The 19143-nt window shown below is 58.4% G+C and overlaps 5 protein-coding genes across 5 annotated transcripts, besides 1 other annotated feature; all 5 read left to right on the top strand.

The window, feature by feature from the left end:
- Positions 1-41: 41 nt before the first annotated feature.
- Positions 42-3554, top strand: LPMP_220400 (hypothetical protein; the record flags this gene model as incomplete). The annotated part of the gene is made up of 1 exon (XM_010700739.1): positions 42-3554. One exon carries the CDS (start codon positions 42-44, stop codon positions 3552-3554), a length of 3513 nt encoding a protein of 1170 aa, XP_010699041.1.
- Positions 3555-3875: 321 nt separating this feature from the next.
- Positions 3876-4402: a repeat region.
- Positions 4403-6826: 2424 nt separating this feature from the next.
- On the top strand, positions 6827-9043 carry LPMP_220390 (hypothetical protein; the record flags this gene model as incomplete). Its single annotated transcript, XM_010700738.1, has 1 exon — positions 6827-9043. One exon carries the CDS (start codon positions 6827-6829, stop codon positions 9041-9043), a length of 2217 nt encoding a protein of 738 aa, XP_010699040.1.
- Positions 9044-10646: 1603 nt separating this feature from the next.
- LPMP_220380 (DNA primase small subunit, putative) lies at positions 10647-11999 on the top strand (the record flags this gene model as incomplete). Its single annotated transcript, XM_010700737.1, has 1 exon — positions 10647-11999. One exon carries the CDS (start codon positions 10647-10649, stop codon positions 11997-11999), a length of 1353 nt encoding a protein of 450 aa, XP_010699039.1.
- A 633-nt stretch (positions 12000-12632) lies between these two features.
- LPMP_220370 (hypothetical protein) lies at positions 12633-16694 on the top strand (the record flags this gene model as incomplete). The annotated part of the gene is made up of 1 exon (XM_010700736.1): positions 12633-16694. One exon carries the CDS (start codon positions 12633-12635, stop codon positions 16692-16694), a length of 4062 nt encoding a protein of 1353 aa, XP_010699038.1.
- A 1145-nt stretch (positions 16695-17839) lies between these two features.
- Positions 17840-18739, top strand: LPMP_220360 (hypothetical protein; the record flags this gene model as incomplete). Its single annotated transcript, XM_010700735.1, has 1 exon — positions 17840-18739. The coding sequence occupies one exon, from the start codon at positions 17840-17842 to the stop codon at positions 18737-18739; it is 900 nt and encodes a 299-aa protein (XP_010699037.1).
- Between the last annotated feature and the right edge of the window lie 404 nt (positions 18740-19143).

Raw genomic sequence — 19143 nt, 5'->3', positions numbered from 1 at the left:
GCCTGCCCACGTTTACTCACGATTTGGACTGTCGCCGACAGATGCAGCAAAGGGAGAGACGAGGCCCCGTGACGGGCCTCCTGGGGAGGAGATCAGCGACTCGAGCTGTGTCAGCAGTGGCAGTGCTGTTGCTGGTGAGTGTGTCGTGCGGTGCTGCAGGCCGCCCATGTACGGCCGAGGACATCACGTACTTCTACTCGCCCTGTGATCAGCGGACAAGCAAGCTGACCGTTCTGTCCTACCTCCCTAGTGACGTGAATTGCGAACCTGGGGATCTTGTCGTGCCACCTCCGCGCACAACTTCTTGCTACAACTGCGTAGATGGTTATCACCTCAACCCAGCGACGCTTGAATGTGCTGCATGCCCCGCTGGCACCTTTTCCTCCTACACAACCCGCTACGTAAACTTCGACCCGTTGCCGGAGATGTTAATGGCCTACTGCAGCCCGGAGCCGTGCGCGGCGTGGAGCGCTGTGGAGGACACTTATGGGACGGTGCTCTCTTCGGGATTGCAGCCCACGGAGGGCCGCCCTTTGACTCCCTGGGGCACGATCGATGAGTCAGTGGAGTCCACTCTGGACTTCTTCACTGTTGTCACGGAGAGCGCCGGTGTGCTTGAGTTCGAATACTCGATTTCGTCTGAAGAGGCGTATGACGGGCTTCAGCTGCGCCTGAACTTCTCCCTTGTCAGAAACCCAGACCACAGTATCGGCAGAAACCGCTTTTTCGCCACCGGGGTGCACCGGGACTGGTATCACGCCTCTATAAAACTACCTCAGGGTTATACCAAGATCCAGTTCCAGTACATCAAGGACAGCACTGGTCCTCCCTACGGTGAGGAGCTCACCGGCGTGAATGATCGGGCGTTGTTGCGCAACATTGTCATCAGAGGTACACAGAAGACAGTGGCGGATATGCAGTGCATCAACTGTCCTCCAGGCTACTGGACGTCCACGGAGGGTGTTGGTGGTAGTGGGGCCTCTGAGTGTGTACGCTGTCCACGGAACACATACCGGTCAGCGCACGATACGCAGTGCCTCGCGTGTCCCGCACGCACCTCATCGCTTGCGGGTGCTACAGAATGCACTCCCATGCGCGTGTGCGCGGCGAGCGACTACATTGCGCAGTACGGCAGCTGTCTGAGCGACAACACGCGAGTGCGTAGCTGGGTCAAGTACGAAGGCGCAAACTGTGTTGACGAGGAGGGCAGTAGACCGATGGCGACCAAGGTCGAGTGTGCGGCTTGCCTGCCGGGCATGCGGCATGCAGGTGGTCAAGGTAGAGGTGTGTGCGTCAGTTGTCCTCCAGGCGAGTACCTTCTCGGCGAGGAATGCAGGTTGTGTCCACTGGGAACGGCCGCCATACCCACGTTGTTGTACCGCAGCGGCTTTGACGACCTCGGCGGTAATGTGACGGCGCTATCGGGGACTTCGTTGTCGTACTTTCATTGCAGTGGCTCTGCTAGGATCTGCCACTTGGCGCAAGGGGAAGGGTTCGAGCTTGTGGCGTTTCCGTTCGATGATGAGGACAACACGCTGGTCGGCATTCGGCAGCTGCGCTCGGCCAATTGCACCTACTCGCTGGCCACCCTAAACTACACCTTCAACGCCGAGGAGGACGGCTGGGTGAACATCACCTTCGCGTACGTCGACTCTGACGGCAAATTCGTGGACAAGATGGATTGGCGAACAACAATGAGCGTCCGACTCGTCGTGGACGAAGTCACTGACTACCCGATCCGTAACTTTGCGAGACTACCACCGTTGAGTGACTTAGGGTTTTATTCTCTTGTGGTGCCGTATTACGTCGATACAGCGCTTCCCGCCAGTGACGCTGACCCGAACTTGCCAGGCTTGCGTCACCGCTTAAGCTGGATCGTGGAGGAGCTCGCCTACACCTCGAACCCGATCTCCGTCGTAATTGTAGCGCTGGAAGTGTTTGGCGATATGGCCGGCGGTGTGGCGAAGTGCCAGCCTTGCCGTGCTGGGTTCAGCTGCCCAGCAGGCGCGTCGAAAATGACCCCATGCTCTCCTGGTACTATACAACCCTCAGCACGCGCGGAGGTGTGCGAGGCCTGCGTGAATAACACCTACACCCCCGGCTACGGCTTCACGGCGTGCACTCGGTGCCCGAGCAGCACGATCGCAAACGCCGACCACACGGGCTGCAGCTCTGCTTGCGTCTTCGAAAGAAATCATATGCTGTACAACTTCAGCGATCTGCGCGACGTCGTCTTGAACACAACACTGGGGAACATACCTGGAATGAACACGTCCTTGTCGAACATGACGATCGAGGAGGCTGACGAGGCCAGTATAACGCGCTTTTACTTCTCTCCATGTGATCCGCTCCCCGTGACGGATGCCCGGACCACCTCCGAGAGCGACACTGCGGCCACTCCGGTCACGCGTGATCGATTGTGCGTGCCGTCGGTACGCGGCCGCAACAGCTCTTCCAGCGCGTACGTGTGTCAGCGCACAACACCCACCAACGGTCGGCATTTTGGCGACGCGGTTCAGCACCTTGGACTGGGCCAACATCTCTACATGCTCACCGAGCAGGGAAGCCTGGCTGCGTTGGACAGGTTCAGCTTCCTCGGAGGCCACTGGGACTACTATGTAAGACCGTACACTGTGGCGTATATTGAACTGCAGTGCAGTATGGAAAATGATGAGCCGCGCTTCGGCACACTGGAGTACGTCGGCGAGAGCGATGGTGAGGTTCTCCTCCGGTGGCGCTCTGCCTACGCGTGTCCACTTTGCACAAAGGACAGTTACTTAAAGGTGGAGACGACCTGCGATGACCCCAACGTAACGACGCGGTGGGTGTACTACACCTTGCGCACGGATAGCTTCAGCTGCATTGGTGGCTACGTGCCGCCGGAGCCGATCATTATGAACTGCACTGAGTGCACTGTCGAGTCCTACGTTGTGCGCTGGCTGGACTGCAACGCCACCACGAAGACACAAGATGGCGTCTACGTCCTTATGCCCGAGTACGCTAACTGCACACCAAGTGCCACGCCACTACCCCCCGTGACGCCGCGTCCGTGCGATCCATCGAGTGGTAGAGGTGACGGAAAAGGTGGCTCTCCCGTAAGGGAGGCGGTGCTCCTCGTGATGCTTGTACTCTTGCTAGCTGGACTTGTGGTGCTGACGGTGTACTACCGTCAGCTGCGGGAGCGTCTCGCACGTGCAGCACGTGGGGAGGGAGCGGAGCTGGACGTCTATGGCGGCATCTTGGACGATATGTACAGTCATGACGAAGAGGGTGAGGAAGGAGAGGAGCCGCCGTTGAGCCGCGGCACAGCGGCAACAGCGATGCATCAGCTGTGGGGCGTGCTGACGGGCATGGGCCAGCACATCCAAGATGCTGTTTTGCCCAACGACGGCGGTGGCTCCGCCGCTGATGCGTCTGCCGAGGCCCGCAGCGGCAGGAATGGCTCCGATTCTGCCGCCACTTCGGATGGCGGCAGTGCGCATCCTGGCGGCGGTGGTCAGAGTCTCTTTTCTCTCGCGGCCACCGACGAAGATCTCTTACCGGGCTCTCGGTAGTTTCCTCTGGCACCGCGTCCGCCGTCCTACACGCCTCTGAAGTCTGGACGCTAAAGTTGAAGTCCTCTTCATCACTCCTTTTTGTTTCCCCTTCACGGGTGTGTGCGTGGGGGTTGGGGGAAGGGGTCTCTACGGATTTGACTTCATGCCCATTTCAGGGTTTTTTTCTCTTCCTTTTCTTTTCTTTACCGTTCACGGATGCTCGTCGCGATGCCGTGCGGAACTCGTGCTTGGATGGGCATCTTCGACTCTCTCTGTGTGTGGCTACGTGTGTGTGTGTGTGTGTGTGTGCCCATCATTCTCCTGGCCGTGTTCTCCTCTCCCCTTCGACTTCATTCAACTTTTTGTGTCCTTCCTTTCATTATTATCACGTGCTGTTGGCGGGGGGGGAAACACTTCAGTGCGTGGCATCCCAGAGTCCAGCACCCGCGGCGTGTGGAGGTCAGAGCGATGCACCGCTGCGGATGCCGGCGGTGAGGCCCCGAACGGCGTTGCGTCGGAGCGCCGGGTGACGGTGAGCACGCTTGTATTCCCTCCCCCCACCGCAGGCCGAGTGCCAGCGTGGCTCGAGTGCATCCCGCCCGGCCCTGACTGGCCTATTGGTGGGGGGCCTGAGCCACCCCGAGTGGGGTGCACCAGGTGACGGCCGGCATGGCAGGCGCGCCTGTGAGGCGGCGTGTGCGGTGGGTGCGTGTAGAATGTGAGGCCGGGGCCGTGCCCAGCTGAGTCGGCGCATTGCTGTAGGGCGCGTGTCTGGTGCTGCGTCACTGGGCGCGATGCGCCTGCGACAGACCGCGGGGGGGGCGTCTGGTGTGGCCTTTGAGCTCTCCTTTTATATGAGAAGGGATACGCTGAGGAAACTAATAAATCTCAAAAGAATAAGCGAAGAGGTTCTGACCAGAGGATGTCTGCGGCATTGCGACGTATTTTTTTTATTTCCTCCGCTTCTATGCGGCCTCCGAGAGAAGGGTTTACCGCTCGCCGTTTAATTGGTTCAACTCTCTTCCAGTGGACTGCCGAGCGTCCACGCGTCAATAATAGTGTCTCCGTTTTTTTTTCTGCTCTTCCCTCCTCTCTCTCTCGCTCTGTGTGTGTATGAGCTCTCTACGACCCGCAGTCGCAAGGTAATAGGTCAGTGCTGCTCTACCCTCCCTCTTCATGAGTGTATCCGATCGATGAGAGTATGCGGAAAGATGGTAGGGCTGACCTGTTGCGCCGTGTGTGTGTGTGTGTGTGTGTGTCATCTGATCTTTATATAATAAACCTCTTAACGCTCTGCCTCGTGGAGAGGAAACGAGGGGGGACCAGGATCCCTGCAGGACGTAGCCGACAGGACGAAGGCGGCGACTCGGAGCGCCTATGCATTCACGGTGCAGACATTTTTACCGTAGAAGACAAAATTCCTTCATTCGCCTTTTGCTTTTTTTTTGGGGGGAGGGGCTCGTTTCACATCTGGCGGAGTGAGATGGCGTATTTACCGAGTTCGGCACCTTTTCGAGATGCTTCACTGCTGTTGTTCTCCCCTGTCACTGCCTCCTTCCTCTCTTCTTCGCTATGTATGTAGGAGTTTTTACTCGGTGCGCTACATGAAGTCACACCTTGTGCTCAGGGCGGCACAGGTGTAGGGTACCTCCCCGGGCTTTCTGTTCTTTGGTCTTCTCCTGTGCTGTTTCCTCCCTTCTTTTTCTCTGCCTGTTTGTTTGTGGGTTTCCTTTTAGGGATGGGGGTGATGGCGGTGGTGGTGGTGGGTGGTGGGGCTCTTCGAGTTCAGGTACTTTTTGTGCCCCCCCCCCTTACACGAGCCATCCTCCTTCGGCACCCCCCCTGCGGAACTCTCTCTCTCTCCTTCTCCCCTCATCTTTGGTAAGGCCTGCAGAGGGGGGGGGGTGACCTTTTTTCACGTGCTTCTTCGTTTCTCTTGTTTTCGTTTGGAGGAGGAGAAGGGATGCTGCGGGTGTCCTCCCTGACGTTCTCTCCTTTATGTTTGTGTGCGTCGTGATGTGTGTCGTCTTCTCGGTCAAGCGGTAATTGCCTGCCTCTTCTCCCAGCTGGTGAGGACACTTCTATTCCTGTGATCCTTCTCTATTGGAGCAGTAGACCCCCCCTTTTTCTATTGACAGGGCCTTCTGGTGTGGATCGAAATGTCAAGAGGGGTTACTGCGAGCGCGAGCGCCTACCTCGCAGTCAGTGGTTTCCTCCCATGATTTAGTCTGGTCTTGCGGCACACACACACACACACGCAAAGGCTACTAGCCAGTGCAGCACACCTCACGAGGAATAATACGCCTCACACCATCGGCATCATGACAGGAGCAGGAAGAAAAATTAAAACGCCGATATGTATGTGATCTGGTGTTAGTCTTCTCCTGAGTAAATAATTTTGCATGCATTTTACTGCGGTAATTTACTGACAGTAGGCTGAGCTAGCGTGTGTGTGTAGGGGGTTTCGAAGCAGCAGTGCTACAAGAGGAAAAGCGAGTCGAGCGAGATGTAAACAAGTGGACTGCAGAAGTACGCCTGAGAGAGAGTCGCTAGACAACGCACGACTTGCAAGGAGAGCATGTTTCTTCGTTCCCCAATCCACTACGCTCAGCCGAGGGGAGCAAAGGGGAAAAAAATAAGAGCCTTTTTTTTCTGACCTCAATGATGGAGCTGGGCTCCTGTCTGATACACATCAAACCAACGGAATCCATTCAGGCCACGCACACGTGCGCGCATGCATCGACGCAGGGTGCATTGGTGTTGTTTCTTTTATTTCTAAATGCGGGTACCTTGCTGCATGTGCCGAGCACACGGTATTGCACAACCCTTTGGGGGTTCGGCGTATTGTCATGACAGCGTAGGAGGCGTGTTTTACTCAAGCCTTGTTGTTGTGGAAAAGTCTCTTGGTTCATCTCTCGCTTTCACGTCATCCTCGTCATCTCTTCTATGCGGTTCTTACCTCTCCTCCTCCCTCCTCCTCCTCCTCACCTTCACCTCTGTGTCTCTCGCCGCTTTGCCTGGTGCTTTACATCGTACATGCATCGCTCCGTTCTACCGCACATGTGTGCTTCATCCCATCCCTTGCCCCTTCCTTTCCTGATTTGCTCACTGTGTGTGTATCACTTCTTTTCTCGTGCAGCAGTCACAAGCACATCCGTGGAGCCACGGACACCGACGAACTCCTTCTCAGGCGACTTTGTGCGGTTCCTCTCGTTCGGCGAAACTCAACTCGGAGCGAAGAGACCCTCAAACAAAGCTATGGTGCGACTCGCACGTCACACGCACCTGAGATGCCGATGCTGAGCGACCTCACGGTGGCGGAGCAGGTGGCTGCGCTGCCGCCGCTCCCGCAACTGCTGGGTATTCATCCTCCAGAGCCCGCCAACCCGCAGACCAAGGTCACACGACAAGCATCAGACGGGATGGTCTCATCTCGCACCGGTGCTTCTTCTGCCATGAAGATCTCGCCACCCCAGACCCGCTCTACGGTCACTCGTTGGCAGCCGTCCTCACGCATACCGGCAGCCGTGTCGCAAACTGTCAAGTCGCTTTCGACTGAAGCGAAGCTTGGAGCCCTGGTGTCCTCACCTGATGTGCGCGAGGAGGATCAGCTGCCACTCACGCCGTCTACGCCGCACCCAGCTGAGTGTTCTCGGAGCATGCACGAGTGGCGCCGCGTTCAGCAGTCACTGCAGCTACCCATTGCGTATCGCACCGAGGAGGACATTCACCTTTCGCTGCGCCTGCTCCGATCTCTCCCTCTCTTCGCACCACTGCTTGATGACGACTTACTGATGCTGGCAGAGACAATGAAAGTGATGGAGGTGACAGGCGCCGGCACTGTTCTCCTGCGGAAATGTTCTGTTGATCAGGCCACTCACTTGTCAAGTTACGCCGGTGTTGCCGCTGCGGAGGTGACAACAACCTGTGCTGAAAAGCTTCCATGGCGCTCACTGCCGTCGTCGTCGCATGTACCGCAGGTGCTGGAGGAAGAGGAGGAGGAGGAGCATGAGCGCTCCCAGCTAGTTTGGACGGTGCCTGCAGCGCACCTGTTCAAGTGCTTCAGGGAGCAAATGCGCCGCGGTGAGCCGCCGTCGCTGCCGTCGGGGTTTACAGAAGGCGTTCGTACCAACATCGGCTCTGCACACTCGCCCATCACGGCGAACAAGGCAAACAGGCGCAGTATGGGGGCCTCACCGCTGCAGTCTTTGACAGGGGTGGCAAGACTACCAACCACCCGCGTCACTACCGCGCCGCTCTTTTCTCTGGGCGACGACGACGGTGGCGAGGATGGCGGCGAAGCTTTCGCTTTAGTGTTGCTGAGTGGACACTGCCACCTCGAGTGGCCTCGCGAACGCGGTCCAATGGAGGACTCAACCGAGACGTTGCGGTGGCAGAGCTACGAGCTTCAACCGGGAGATGCCATGGGCTACGCTTTGATCTGGGCTGCTTTGCCGCCTGCGGCGCAGTATGTGACATCTGAGAGCAGTAGGCTGCTGCTGGTGAGTTCCAAGGGCCGACCTGCTGAGGTGGCGGTGCGCTTGCGGCGAGTGTGCGGCCGCGCCAATGAGGCGGTGCTCCGCGCGCAGCGGCAATTTCTCATGCACAACCTGAGCGTTCAGCTTTTCGACCCTGATGACCCCGCTTCGCGGACGGCGCACACGACCGGCAGTGGTGAAGGTCGGACACCGAGGGAATCGCGACCTCACGATCACGCAGCTGCTACAGTGGCGGAGGCTGCCGCGGCTGCGGCAGAGTCTGCTGTTCCGGGTATTGCATCTCTTCTAGAGGAGGCGGCACGGAACTTGATTCCTATTCGTGTTCCAACGCAGACGGTGCTGTTTCGTGAAGGCCTCACTCCAGTGACGGAGTGCGCTATCTACTTCATTCTGAGCGGCGGCCTCTCCGTGGTTCGCCGTGTCTGGTCGCAGGATCAGAAGCGGCTCTTGGGCGAGCGGGATCGGCTCGTGCGTGCGTTGACGCCGGCCACTGGCGTCTGCCCACCAATGCCGCCGCTGCCGGCGACGGACAGGATGGAGATAGCGCAGCTAAGACCCGGTGACTATTGTGGTGATCTCGCCTACCTCAATGAGGACCCTGACCACGTAACTTCGATTGATGCGAAGTGGACGGCATCGTACTGGCAGAACACCCTGGCCCAGCCTACTGCCCAATGTAGCCCAGGTGGAAGATGTGGCGCGGTACCTGAATGCTCGCACAGTGCCACTACTTCTACGCCTGACGATGGTGGCGACAGCTCCCTCTTCAGGCGTCACAAGGGTACCGTGATTGCTCAGCAAGCTTCCTCCCTCTATGTGCTGCTTCCGCGTGCAGCGGACAGAGCGTTGGTTGGCGTGGTGCTTCAACGCATGCGCGACCACATTCACCGCAAGTACGAGGGCTACCGACATGTGTTTGCCAACTACGATAAGGTGTACAAATGGGCCCTCTACAAGGAACGCGTGCTGTGCGACGTGTCCAAGAAGGCCCCGATGAACTTTCGTTAGCAGCGGCGTCTGAAAGGCGGGGGCGGGGAGGGTGAATGCCAGAGTAGTGGAAGCCCACATGCTCCTACCATTTCTTGTCACTGCTTCACTCGATACCCTTCTGGCGCGCACGTGTACCCCTGCCTGGACAACGGCGCGTGCGCGTCTGTGCCTGTATGCCTCGCGGTCTCTCTCTCTCTTACTTTTCCTTCCTTCAACGTTTTTTAATCTTCGTTCTTCTTCGGGCGCTCAGGCACCCGTGGATGCAGAGACGGCGATGTACACCAGTCACTCTTCGGTTTTCCCCTTTCGGTTGCGTATCTGCCTTCTGCTCCTCGTTTGTTTCTCTTTCTGTTGGATCGAGAGCGAGTGAGCAGCACCACATCAGTGCCGTTGGAGCGCTTCTCTCTCTGTGTGTGTGTCTTTCTTCAGTGCTGTCTTATTCTGTTGTTGTTCGGTGATGCGTTGTGGCGTTATGGGGAATGTTCGAGCTGTTTTGCGTGGTTGGTCCTGTTGGCTTCTTCCGTATCTGTACACGGGCTACTGTCTCACTCTCTTGCTCTGTGAATGTATAGGTACGTATAGCAGAAGAGAAGCTTGAGTGTCCGTCCAGGACTTTGCACCACAGCAGACAGAGAAACCCAGTTCCGCAAGGACGCATGTACTGCGGCCCTTCATTGCTCGCCCCCTCTCGCTTCCAAGCCTTGTTACGTTACTTCTACAGTTGCCGATGGACATACATATTGCCGAAAGGAAGACCCCCCCGCGCTTCTGCACGAGCAACGACGCACGTACTTCCTGATTTCTCTACCCCTGTCCCCCTTTCTCTGTGCAGACTGCAACTTGGGACGATTTCTTTCCCCTTCCCCCTCCCCCTGTCGTTTTACCGTTCTCTGAGCTTCTCCGCACATCATCTATGTGCTGACTCCAGCCACGCACATCTTAGGGGGAGGAGGAGGAGGGGGAGGGGAAGGAGGAGGGCTTGCTTTACACGAGAACTTCACGATGACCGTACCCCCCGTTCGTGCGTATATATGACTCTCTACACAACTTCTCTCGATCCCTTTCTCTGCACTTCTTCTGCTGCCACATGGACTTGACTATGTTCGCGCATGCGTATGGTGGATGGTCTTTGGGTGTGTTACACTGGTACGCGGCGAGCTGCGCGCGTGCAGAAGAGAAAAGGGGGTAGGGCCTCAGGTTGGCAGTCCAGAGTAGCCAAGTCGAAACGGAGAAGGCAGCGCAGCGAGAGAGAGAGAGCAATCGAAGAGAAGCAAGGCACAGACATAGTGGGTGCGCCGAGACGAGCCAATACACGAACAGCGCCACAAATGCCTTCAGCGGTGAGCAGTCTGTCTTTCGTTTCGTTTGTTTCCTTACCAAGTCGCACTGCGTCTCGCTGACTCGCAAAACCACCGTAGAGAAAAACGCACATAATCGGCAGGGCGAGAGAGAGAGAGAAGCGACTACATAGGCAAAATCACGTTGCCCAAGAGGGTATCTCGTCATCACAGACATCGCCAGCACCATCACTCCCATTTAACTGCTCTTGCTCTTGCGCTTCTCTCTCCGCGTGTGTAGTCTTGGATCTGTGCTTGTACAAGCGTGGGTTTGGGTTGCCGTGATGCAGGCCATCAACGAAAACTCGCTGCGCGAGTTTTATGCGCACGTCTACCCCGTTGAACTAGTCACCCAATGGCTGTCATACCGGCTTAACCAGCCACCTCTTATCCCGGGCACCCCCATCCTGGCTGTCAAAGTCGAGCGGTCGGCGGTGTCTGGAGACGACAGAGGAGAGGGAGTGGGCCGGACACTGTGCGTCAAGGCCGACCCAGGTGCTGCTGCGACAGATGCTTCTGGCGCTGAGGATGATAAGGAGTGGCTGGATGGGAAGGGGGCTGCTGCAGCGGAGGGCTACCTTGCCCGCCGCGAGTTCTGCTTCACCCTCATCGGCGACATTTTCACTCGTTTCCGGAGCTACCGAAGTGCCGAGGAGCTGCGCGCCGAGCTGTTGCGCTGCTTCCCAGAGAAGATCGACGTTGGCGCCGTGTACAACATTCGCCCCAACCAGAAGCAGGGCCTCGCCAACGTTTTCCCAGTGGAGCGGGAGCTCGTGTTTGATATCGACATGTCAGACTATGACAACGTGCGGTCGTGCTGCACCGGCAAGAGTGTCTGTGCCTACTGCTGGGCGTGGATGTCGTGCGCGGCACATGTGCTCCACACCGTTCTGCGGGACGACTTTGGCTTCAAGTACGTACTGCCCGTCTTCTCGGGTCGACGTGGTATTCACCTGTGGGTGTGCGACAGGCGGGCCAGGCTAATGACCAACGACGAGCGAACGGCCTTGGTGGGGTACTTGGCTGTCGTGGCGCCCAAGACACTCCGCAGCACCATCGTAGCCGATCTTGCAAACCACCGCCTCGTCCACCCAACCATCCGCCACGTTCTGCGCACGCAGATTGACCGCGCCTTCACTGGGCTCTTCGTGACGTCCTCAAGCGACAACCCCAACAACATTCAGCATCACACCAAGGCGGCCTGTATCGTCCATGACGCTACCTTGGCGGTGCTGAAGCTTGGCCGCCGCGATGCCTTGAACCGGTTCCAGCAGCACCTTCACTTCCAGCAAGGTAGCGTTCTCGACTGGTCAGTTTACCTGCGTGCTCTCGGCTCGGAGCAGGAGGCCACTGATATCCTGCATGCCGTGCAGCTTCTTCTCTTGTATCCACGCCTGGACGAGCACGTTAGTACACGCCGTGACCACCTGCTGAAGCTGCCATTTTGCGTGCATCCCGGCACGTCCTACCTGTGCTGCCCACTCGAGTGGGATAATGTGGACGCGTTCAACCCGACAGAGGACGCGCCGAGACTACAGGAAGTGCTACTGAGTCGAAGCCTGGAGGAGCGCTGGACGCTACCGCTGGTGCGTATGCTGAAGGATATGCGTTCAGACGAGAATGAGAACTTCTCGTAAGGACCTTTGTCCACGCATGTGTAGGTGCCTCCACACACGCGTTAGTGTCGCTTCCCCGCTGGTACCACAGGCGCGCCGTTGTTCGGCGCAGCTTTACGTAGAGAGTGATGTCTCTCGTTTTACTTTCCTGTGCGTATTTTGTTGTGCCGATGGAGGTCCAAGACAGATCGCTCCGCCATGGTTCCTCTAGAGATGGAGAGGAGGGGCTCGAGCTGCGCTTGTGAACTCGATAAATGAGTGAGTGTATACGTGTGTGTGTGTGTTACCTTCATGTTTGTGGAGGACTGGGGGGTGCGTTACAGAACAGCACGTTTTCTGTCATCGATGATCGCAGCGTACGCCGCCCCTTCATCCATTTCACCGTGTTGCTCATCTACGCGGACCCACTCGCTCTAATTTTACAGCGGCGAGAAACTCCCAGAGAGGGGGGGGGACGGGGAGAACAGGCGCGCAAGAAAGTTAGCCGGCCAGCCCCTCCCTTTCTCCCTCCTCAGCCATGCGCGCGTCGAGCAGTCTCGCGCATCGGCCAGCAGGTAATGTTTTCTCCCCCCTGACTTCTCTTTCCCCGCTGCGTGCCTCTCCTTTTGTTCTCTACACGTCACCGCCGCTCGATGCCGCGTAGATTTTCTTTTCATGCCCTGCCCTCCCTCCTTACGATCATCGCCCCTTCCTCTTCCACATCTCTCCCCCACTCACCCTCCCTTGTGCGCGCCTTTCCACACTTGCACACTCGGGTGTGTGACAGACTTCACAGTTGTGTTTTTTCTTCTTCTCCTTTACCTGCTCTGCATTTCGGCTGCTCCTCTTCCTGTCTTCTTCTGCGATCCAGAGATGTTCTTTGCGCCACCAGCAAAGGTGGCACGGACGCAGCGGCTGACCGTGACGAGCAGTGCAGCAGCGCCCTACGTCTACAAGCGCGTGACCGAGGCAGACAGCGGACTCACGGAGGCATCACCGACTTCTCTCGATGGGGCAGTGGTCTTCGACGCCGCCAATGGACGCACGATACCCGTCTCGAGCTTTCTCTCTGGTGCTGGCGCGCACCTGTGCTGGATGGTTGACGAAAATACGAAACTTCTGCGCCTGTGGAACGTAAGCCGGCCAGGGTGGCGGACGGCGGCGCCACGGCTTGCAGAGATACCGTACTTTGCAGCTGCCACGGAGGGACTGCCGATGTTTGTGAGCGAGATGGGTGGGGAGGAGGAGTCCCTCGCCTTTTGCAGCGAGCGCGGCGCCATAGCTAGTCTGGACCACAGCATTGAGGTGCAAATGATCGACGAGGACGACGCTGCGTTGATGGCTTCAAGTTTTGTCTGCGCGCGGCGCTGGGTCAATGCGGAAGCGGTGATTGTGACAGTGCTGGGGACAACGGCCGGGGTGCTTGTTGTGGATCTCAAATACGATGGCACCCACACGACAATGAGGTTTGACCGGCGCGACCCGGCGTCCTTTCGCTGGGTGCGCGGGGGGCGCGACAACTTGCTCCAGCACAAGAACAGTGGTGACGCCGAAGGGTGCCCGGCCATGCCGCCCCCATACACCGCCGAGGAAGAGGGGCAGCAGCAGTTGTTGAACGAAGACGCACAGACAGGGCGCCCCAGCGCTTCCGCAAACGTGTCCAGTTGGCTGTGGCATTCACTCAAGTCCTTGGTCGCCAGCGGTAATGGTACGAGCAGCGATCGTCAGGGCGGCTGGACAGGCCCTGGTGGCGCAGCAAGTGTATCTTCTGTGTGGCCACTTTCGGCTGTCGACCGCGGCCAGCGTGGTGATAGCCCCCTTGCCTTTACGCATGTGCAACTACGTTACCACTACCCTGATCAGGTGGTGGCGATTAGCGCTTTGGGTGAGGTGTTTCTGTTGGACTTCAGCCCGGTGCCGCCACTGGTGGCAGGGACAGCACCGCGGCCGCGCATTTCAATTAAGTGGGCCACATCGCTTCCCTCATCGCTGGGCCGCAGCGGCCGCGTCGTTGCCTGCACGGAGAGCCAGCACAAGGTGTGCGTGCTTTACTACGTCCGCAGCAGCTCGGCGCACCCGCTGCCAGCGCTGTGGCTCGTGACGCTAGATGCCTCTCTCGGAAAGGTTGTGAACTATGTAGTGCTGAACGCCGTCGCAGACGTCGTCAGCTCCGCCGCTCGCCTGCCGTCCCACCACGTTAAGCTTTTTTCTGGCGACACCCACTGCGTGGTTCTCATTAGCATTGGGGCGTATGTGTTGCGTGTGAACAACCAGGTGGGGGTTCGACAGCCGTGCTCCAGCGAGGACACCATCTGCTTTGCCCACCTTGAGCAGGCTGTGGTCTCGCTGTTGCGAGAAGACGGTAGTCTCGTCACCCTCGATGCTCGCGGTCCACACCTTACCGTGAGAGATGCCCTGGCGGCCCGCATGGTGCCCGTGGCCAGTAGTGACGGCCCCAGACGTCTGCACGACGGCGATGACTCTGGCGAGTCGGAGCTGAAGAGCATCCTGGATGCTGTTCGCACTGACCCGACGCTTTCTCTGGACAGTGCGGTGCTTTACGCGAGCGAGTCGCTCTCTTCCTCGTCGGACTCGCATTACCCTCGGTGGCAGGGCAGTGGCAATAGAGGCAACAGCAGCGGCGTTGGCACCGGCAACTGGGCACGCCGAAATCTAAACACTGAGGATAAGAACATTGTACAGCGCGTCACGCGCCAGCTCACGTGCCAGCAGCAGGCGCATCGCTGTTTTCTCATGGCTGTCCTTCGGCACGAGGAAGTACGCAAGCAGCTCTCGCAAGCCACCATTGCGCAGATGATGTCGGTGCAAGAGGCGCTCGTATCGTTGTGTGCGCTGCGCAGCATGCAGAATGTGGGGTTGCAGGCGCAGCAGTCTTTGAGCTCCGATCCAGATAGTGTGACGCACCGAGTTCTCCCTCCTTTGAGCGACATGCTCGGAGTAGCGCCGAGTGGCGGCTGCGACGGCGCCTACTTGTTACCACGCCGGCCCTATCGTCATGACGCCACTCAGGACGGCAGTAACGACGCGTCTGGCGCGCAGGCGGCGTCGCGACTGGTGAAAAGCACGGAGCAGATTGAGCGCTGCCAGCAGATTATGCGACGCGCCATTGTTGCCGTGGCGGATGCCATTCGGGCAGAGCAGAAGGCGGCACTGGGTGGTGCCTCTACCGGTCTTGAAGGCAGTGTGCAAGGGTTGACAGCCGCTGAGGTGTGCTTTGCAGACCCGTCGAACCTCGCTCGGCTGCTCTGCTTCGTTGGGGTGTACCTGTCCGAGGTGCGGCAGACCGTCTCGCTGCCTCTGGAAGAAAAGTTTGCGGAGTGCTACGCGGCGGGGTGCATCTATGTGGTGGTTGCGCAGTCGATTATGGAATCGCGTGAGGAGACGAGGAGCGTGTACGAAATTCCAAAAGGCGTCTTGTCGTGCATGTGGACCGGCTCCAGCGACCCCGTGCGCGGTATCGCCTTGTGCTTCTCACAGGCGTGTGTGCACCTTTCGAACACTCTGGCAGACGTCTGCGATGTAGCGTCGAGCAACATTAACGCCGGTACCGACAGTAACGCCAATGCCGTCGACGCCGCAGCTCGTTTGGCGAGCGCCGCCACATTGTCCTCGCTCGCACTTCAAAGGTGCGACATGCTCGACGTGGTCACCTACCTGCTGTACTTCTTCCTGACCAACAACCCTCACCACGACAGCCGTTTTGTCTCTTCAGTTGTGACGAACACCCTCCTCCGCGAGCCATTTCTCAATGGTCCGGTTGGCTACCCGTACGGTGCCCCCGCTGCATCTCGCGGCTGCGTCGAAGTTGGTCTTCGCGTTCTGCGCGTGTGCGAGACGTTGGCACTGCGCTTCGATGCAATGCCGATCCTCATGACCTTTGCGCTCTCCACGCCAATCGACGACCCCGCCAGTTGCCCGGAGCAGTACGAGCGACTTCAGTCCTACTGCCAGCAGAACTCCCTTGTCCTCGACGCCGCGCTTCAAACACTCTGGGAGCAGCGCCGCGAGTGGGAGCTGCTCAGCCTGCCTGCCGTGCTGCCTGGTTGTCCCGACGCACGTGCTCGGCGGAACAGCTTCCTAGAAGCACAGGCACCGCACTTGCTGTGGCTCGCCGATCCAGGTCGTTATGATGCCCTCACCGCTGAGGGGCAGGCCAGTCCACCCTACATCCCGTACGGGGAGGACCAGCTCAAACACCGCAGCCGGTGCAATGCCATGGCACGCCTTGCATGGGTGGCGACAGGGGCAGCTCCATCGAGCCGCATCAACGATGTGGAGCTCTCCGAGTCAATTGTGGCAGGGCAGCAAGAGTTCCTCGGACCTGACTACAACGCTGTCACCCTCGGCGCACAGGCGGCGGTGCAGCGGCTCTTGGAGAAGCGAGACTGTGTTGCGGCGTGGGTGCAGGCGGCCGTGATAGCCAGTCACACGATGCAGCCGACCAGCGAGGACTTGCTGGTACAGGTGCTGCGGCGCTGCCGTGCCCACGACGGTGAGTCATGCCTGCGGAGCATCCTTGCGAACAGTGTTAGCGAGCTGGAGACGGATGCAAACTTGCGCCAGACAGCTCTGGGTCAGGTGATAGTGGCATGCGTCAAGCTTCAGGACACTGAGACGCTGTACCGCGTGTGTGAGACGCTGCTGACAGCCGAAGAGCTCACGCTGCTTTCCTCGTGGGTGGCGTACCTTTGGACGGCGAGTCACGAACGGGCGTAGCGAAAGCTGCATGAGGAACGTGCGACGATCCGTTCGAGGGATTCGCAAGCGAGTACCAAGCCGAAGACAATAATAAGAAGGCAAGACAACTGACGTGCGCGCGCTAATGGCGAGGGACTACGCTATTGGCTTTCTCTGTCGCTGTTGGGGTGGTGCGTCATTCCTGAACTCGCATTTTTGTCTCTCTTTTTCACTTGAGTGGGTGGGTGGGTGTGGTGGGGGGGGGGGGAACGTTGCATGGCTGCACGCAAGGCAGGCGTACGGCGACGGGCTTCCACCTACGGAAGCGGCATGGCTGTGCCGGATGGCAGAGAAGTGTGTGAAGAGAGGTGAAGATGTGCCCCTGCACGCATATCTCTTTCTTTACACGTGTTGGGCGTCCGTGCGCCCGTGTTAGGTTGGGGGTTTTCACGGGCACTTTGGCACTCTGATGCGTGTGCCGTGGGTGTTTCTGTACATCCGTGACCAGCTGCCGCAGTGCATCTTCCAAATAACAAAGCAGAGCGACGCATGCGTCGATCCTTCAGAGGCGGTGCCGTGTTGGCCTTTTCCTCATTTTACCTTTAAAGAGAGAGACTAGAAGAGCAGAGGCGAACAGCACAGCTGAGATGCACGCGTACCTCTGCTCTTGTTATTGTTCTGCGCCAGCGCTCGTTGAGCGGGGAAAGGAGCACTGGCTGCCGCATGCCCCTGGACGCGATGGCGCGTAGGTGGTTGGTGGCTGTTAGGTGGGCGTGTCGGTGTACGCACCAACACAGGATCGAAAAGCGGAAAAGGCGAGTGGTCCTCAATGGTGTAGCGGAATCCCGCACGTGCAAACCCTTTTCATGCGTCTTCTGCTAGCGATGGCAACCCTCGTATTGTGGATACTTTCCCCCCTCCTTGGCCTTCTGCGCTGCTGTGCACCCCCCCTTTCTATCGCTCCCGCCCTCAGTATCATCCTTTGCCTCCCCCCTCCTCTCCTTTTACCACCGCTGTTATCCTCTTGTTTTTCATTTTTAGTCTGTCGCGGTCACGCGCAACTGCGCGTCGGGGAGAGGCCAGGAGGCTCTAAACACACAACCACAGCTAAACCACGCGCGCGCGGGGAGGGGCGTCGGCGCAGGCGTGCGGAGCGCACCAGATAGAAGGCGAGACGTCCTCTCATGCAGTTTGACCACTACCGCGACGGAGAGACCCGTTCGATTCTCATGAAAGACTCCCAGTCCTTTCTGTGTGCGCTACTGGCAGCCAAAAAACAACAGGCCAACGAGCTCTTTGGTTCGTGGGATGTCAAAGGAAAAGGGTACATTGCTATCGCACAGCTCCGGCCACTCCTCCTGAGCTTATTTCCGGCACCGTCGTCCGTGTCGGAGCAGGACTCTGGCACCACCGCAACCCATCTGTCCGTTTCACAAGTGAAGACAGCGTATGAGAGCGTGACGGGGCGCCCATGGCCACCTCGCGCGTCGCTCTCAACAGGCTCTGCTTCGGCAAAGCAAAGCCACCGTCACCAGGACTCGATGTACGCAGGTCCCACACTAAGTGAGGTACACGCCATCATTGACGTCTTGTGTGGCGGTGAGAGAGAGCCGAAAGTGGCATTAACGCACTGCAGCCGGGACGGTGTAGGGAACGCATCGACGAGGCCGTTTGCGGGTCGCAAAGGGCCCACACCGAACACGGCACCCCTCACTCTCACAAGCTCTGCCACTGAGAGCAGCACCAGCGCAGTGCCTTCACTGCACCACCGCTCCCTTACGAGTGATGCGGGGGCCGCTTTCCTGTATGGCTCCATCGAAGCCATCTATCGTAGCTTTTGCCGTGCTGCCGCCTCACCAGGTGAGTTGGAGCCCGATACGCTTCCGATTGATGCCGTACATCTCGAGCGTATCGCGTGGAACGTTCAAGCGCAACGGCTGAGTGTAGGAGAGGGACACGCACTGCACCGCCTCCTGGCTGCGAAGGCAACCACCGTTGATCCGACCACCGCCCCCCCCACCAGCACTGGGGCGGATGCCCACCTTACTCTGGAGGCGTTTGTGAAACTCTTGTGCGCTATGTGAAGGGCGTTCTTGACGGGTACCTGTCTGCGTCTGTAATCCACCAGGAAGTGAAGGCAGGTGTGCACTAACGTTAGAAGAGGTACGCAACCGTGCCCACGCATGCAGGAGGGAGAGAGGGTCGATTGTTAGCGCCCTCCCTATCACGATACGCAGTGCAGACAACAGAAGGAAAGGTACACGATGCAGCTGCTCGCACGCCCTGCTTAGCGAAGAGGGAGCCTGGCCGGTTACATGACTCTGCCCACCAGAATCGCTGTCCCCCACCCCACCCACTGTCACTCTACCGTTTCCTCTCCGCTGCCTTTGATTTCCTTGCCTGTGGTGTCTTCACCATCGCTTCCCCTTTACCCCTTCACTGATGGCTCCCTCGAACCCTCCCGTTCTTCATCTCCAGTTTTTTTTAT

Source organism: Leishmania panamensis (assembly GCF_000755165.1).
Source record: "Leishmania panamensis strain MHOM/PA/94/PSC-1 chromosome 22 sequence".
NCBI lineage: Eukaryota > Euglenozoa > Kinetoplastea > Trypanosomatida > Trypanosomatidae > Leishmania > Leishmania panamensis.
This window is presented reverse-complemented; position numbering and strand designations above follow the sequence as displayed.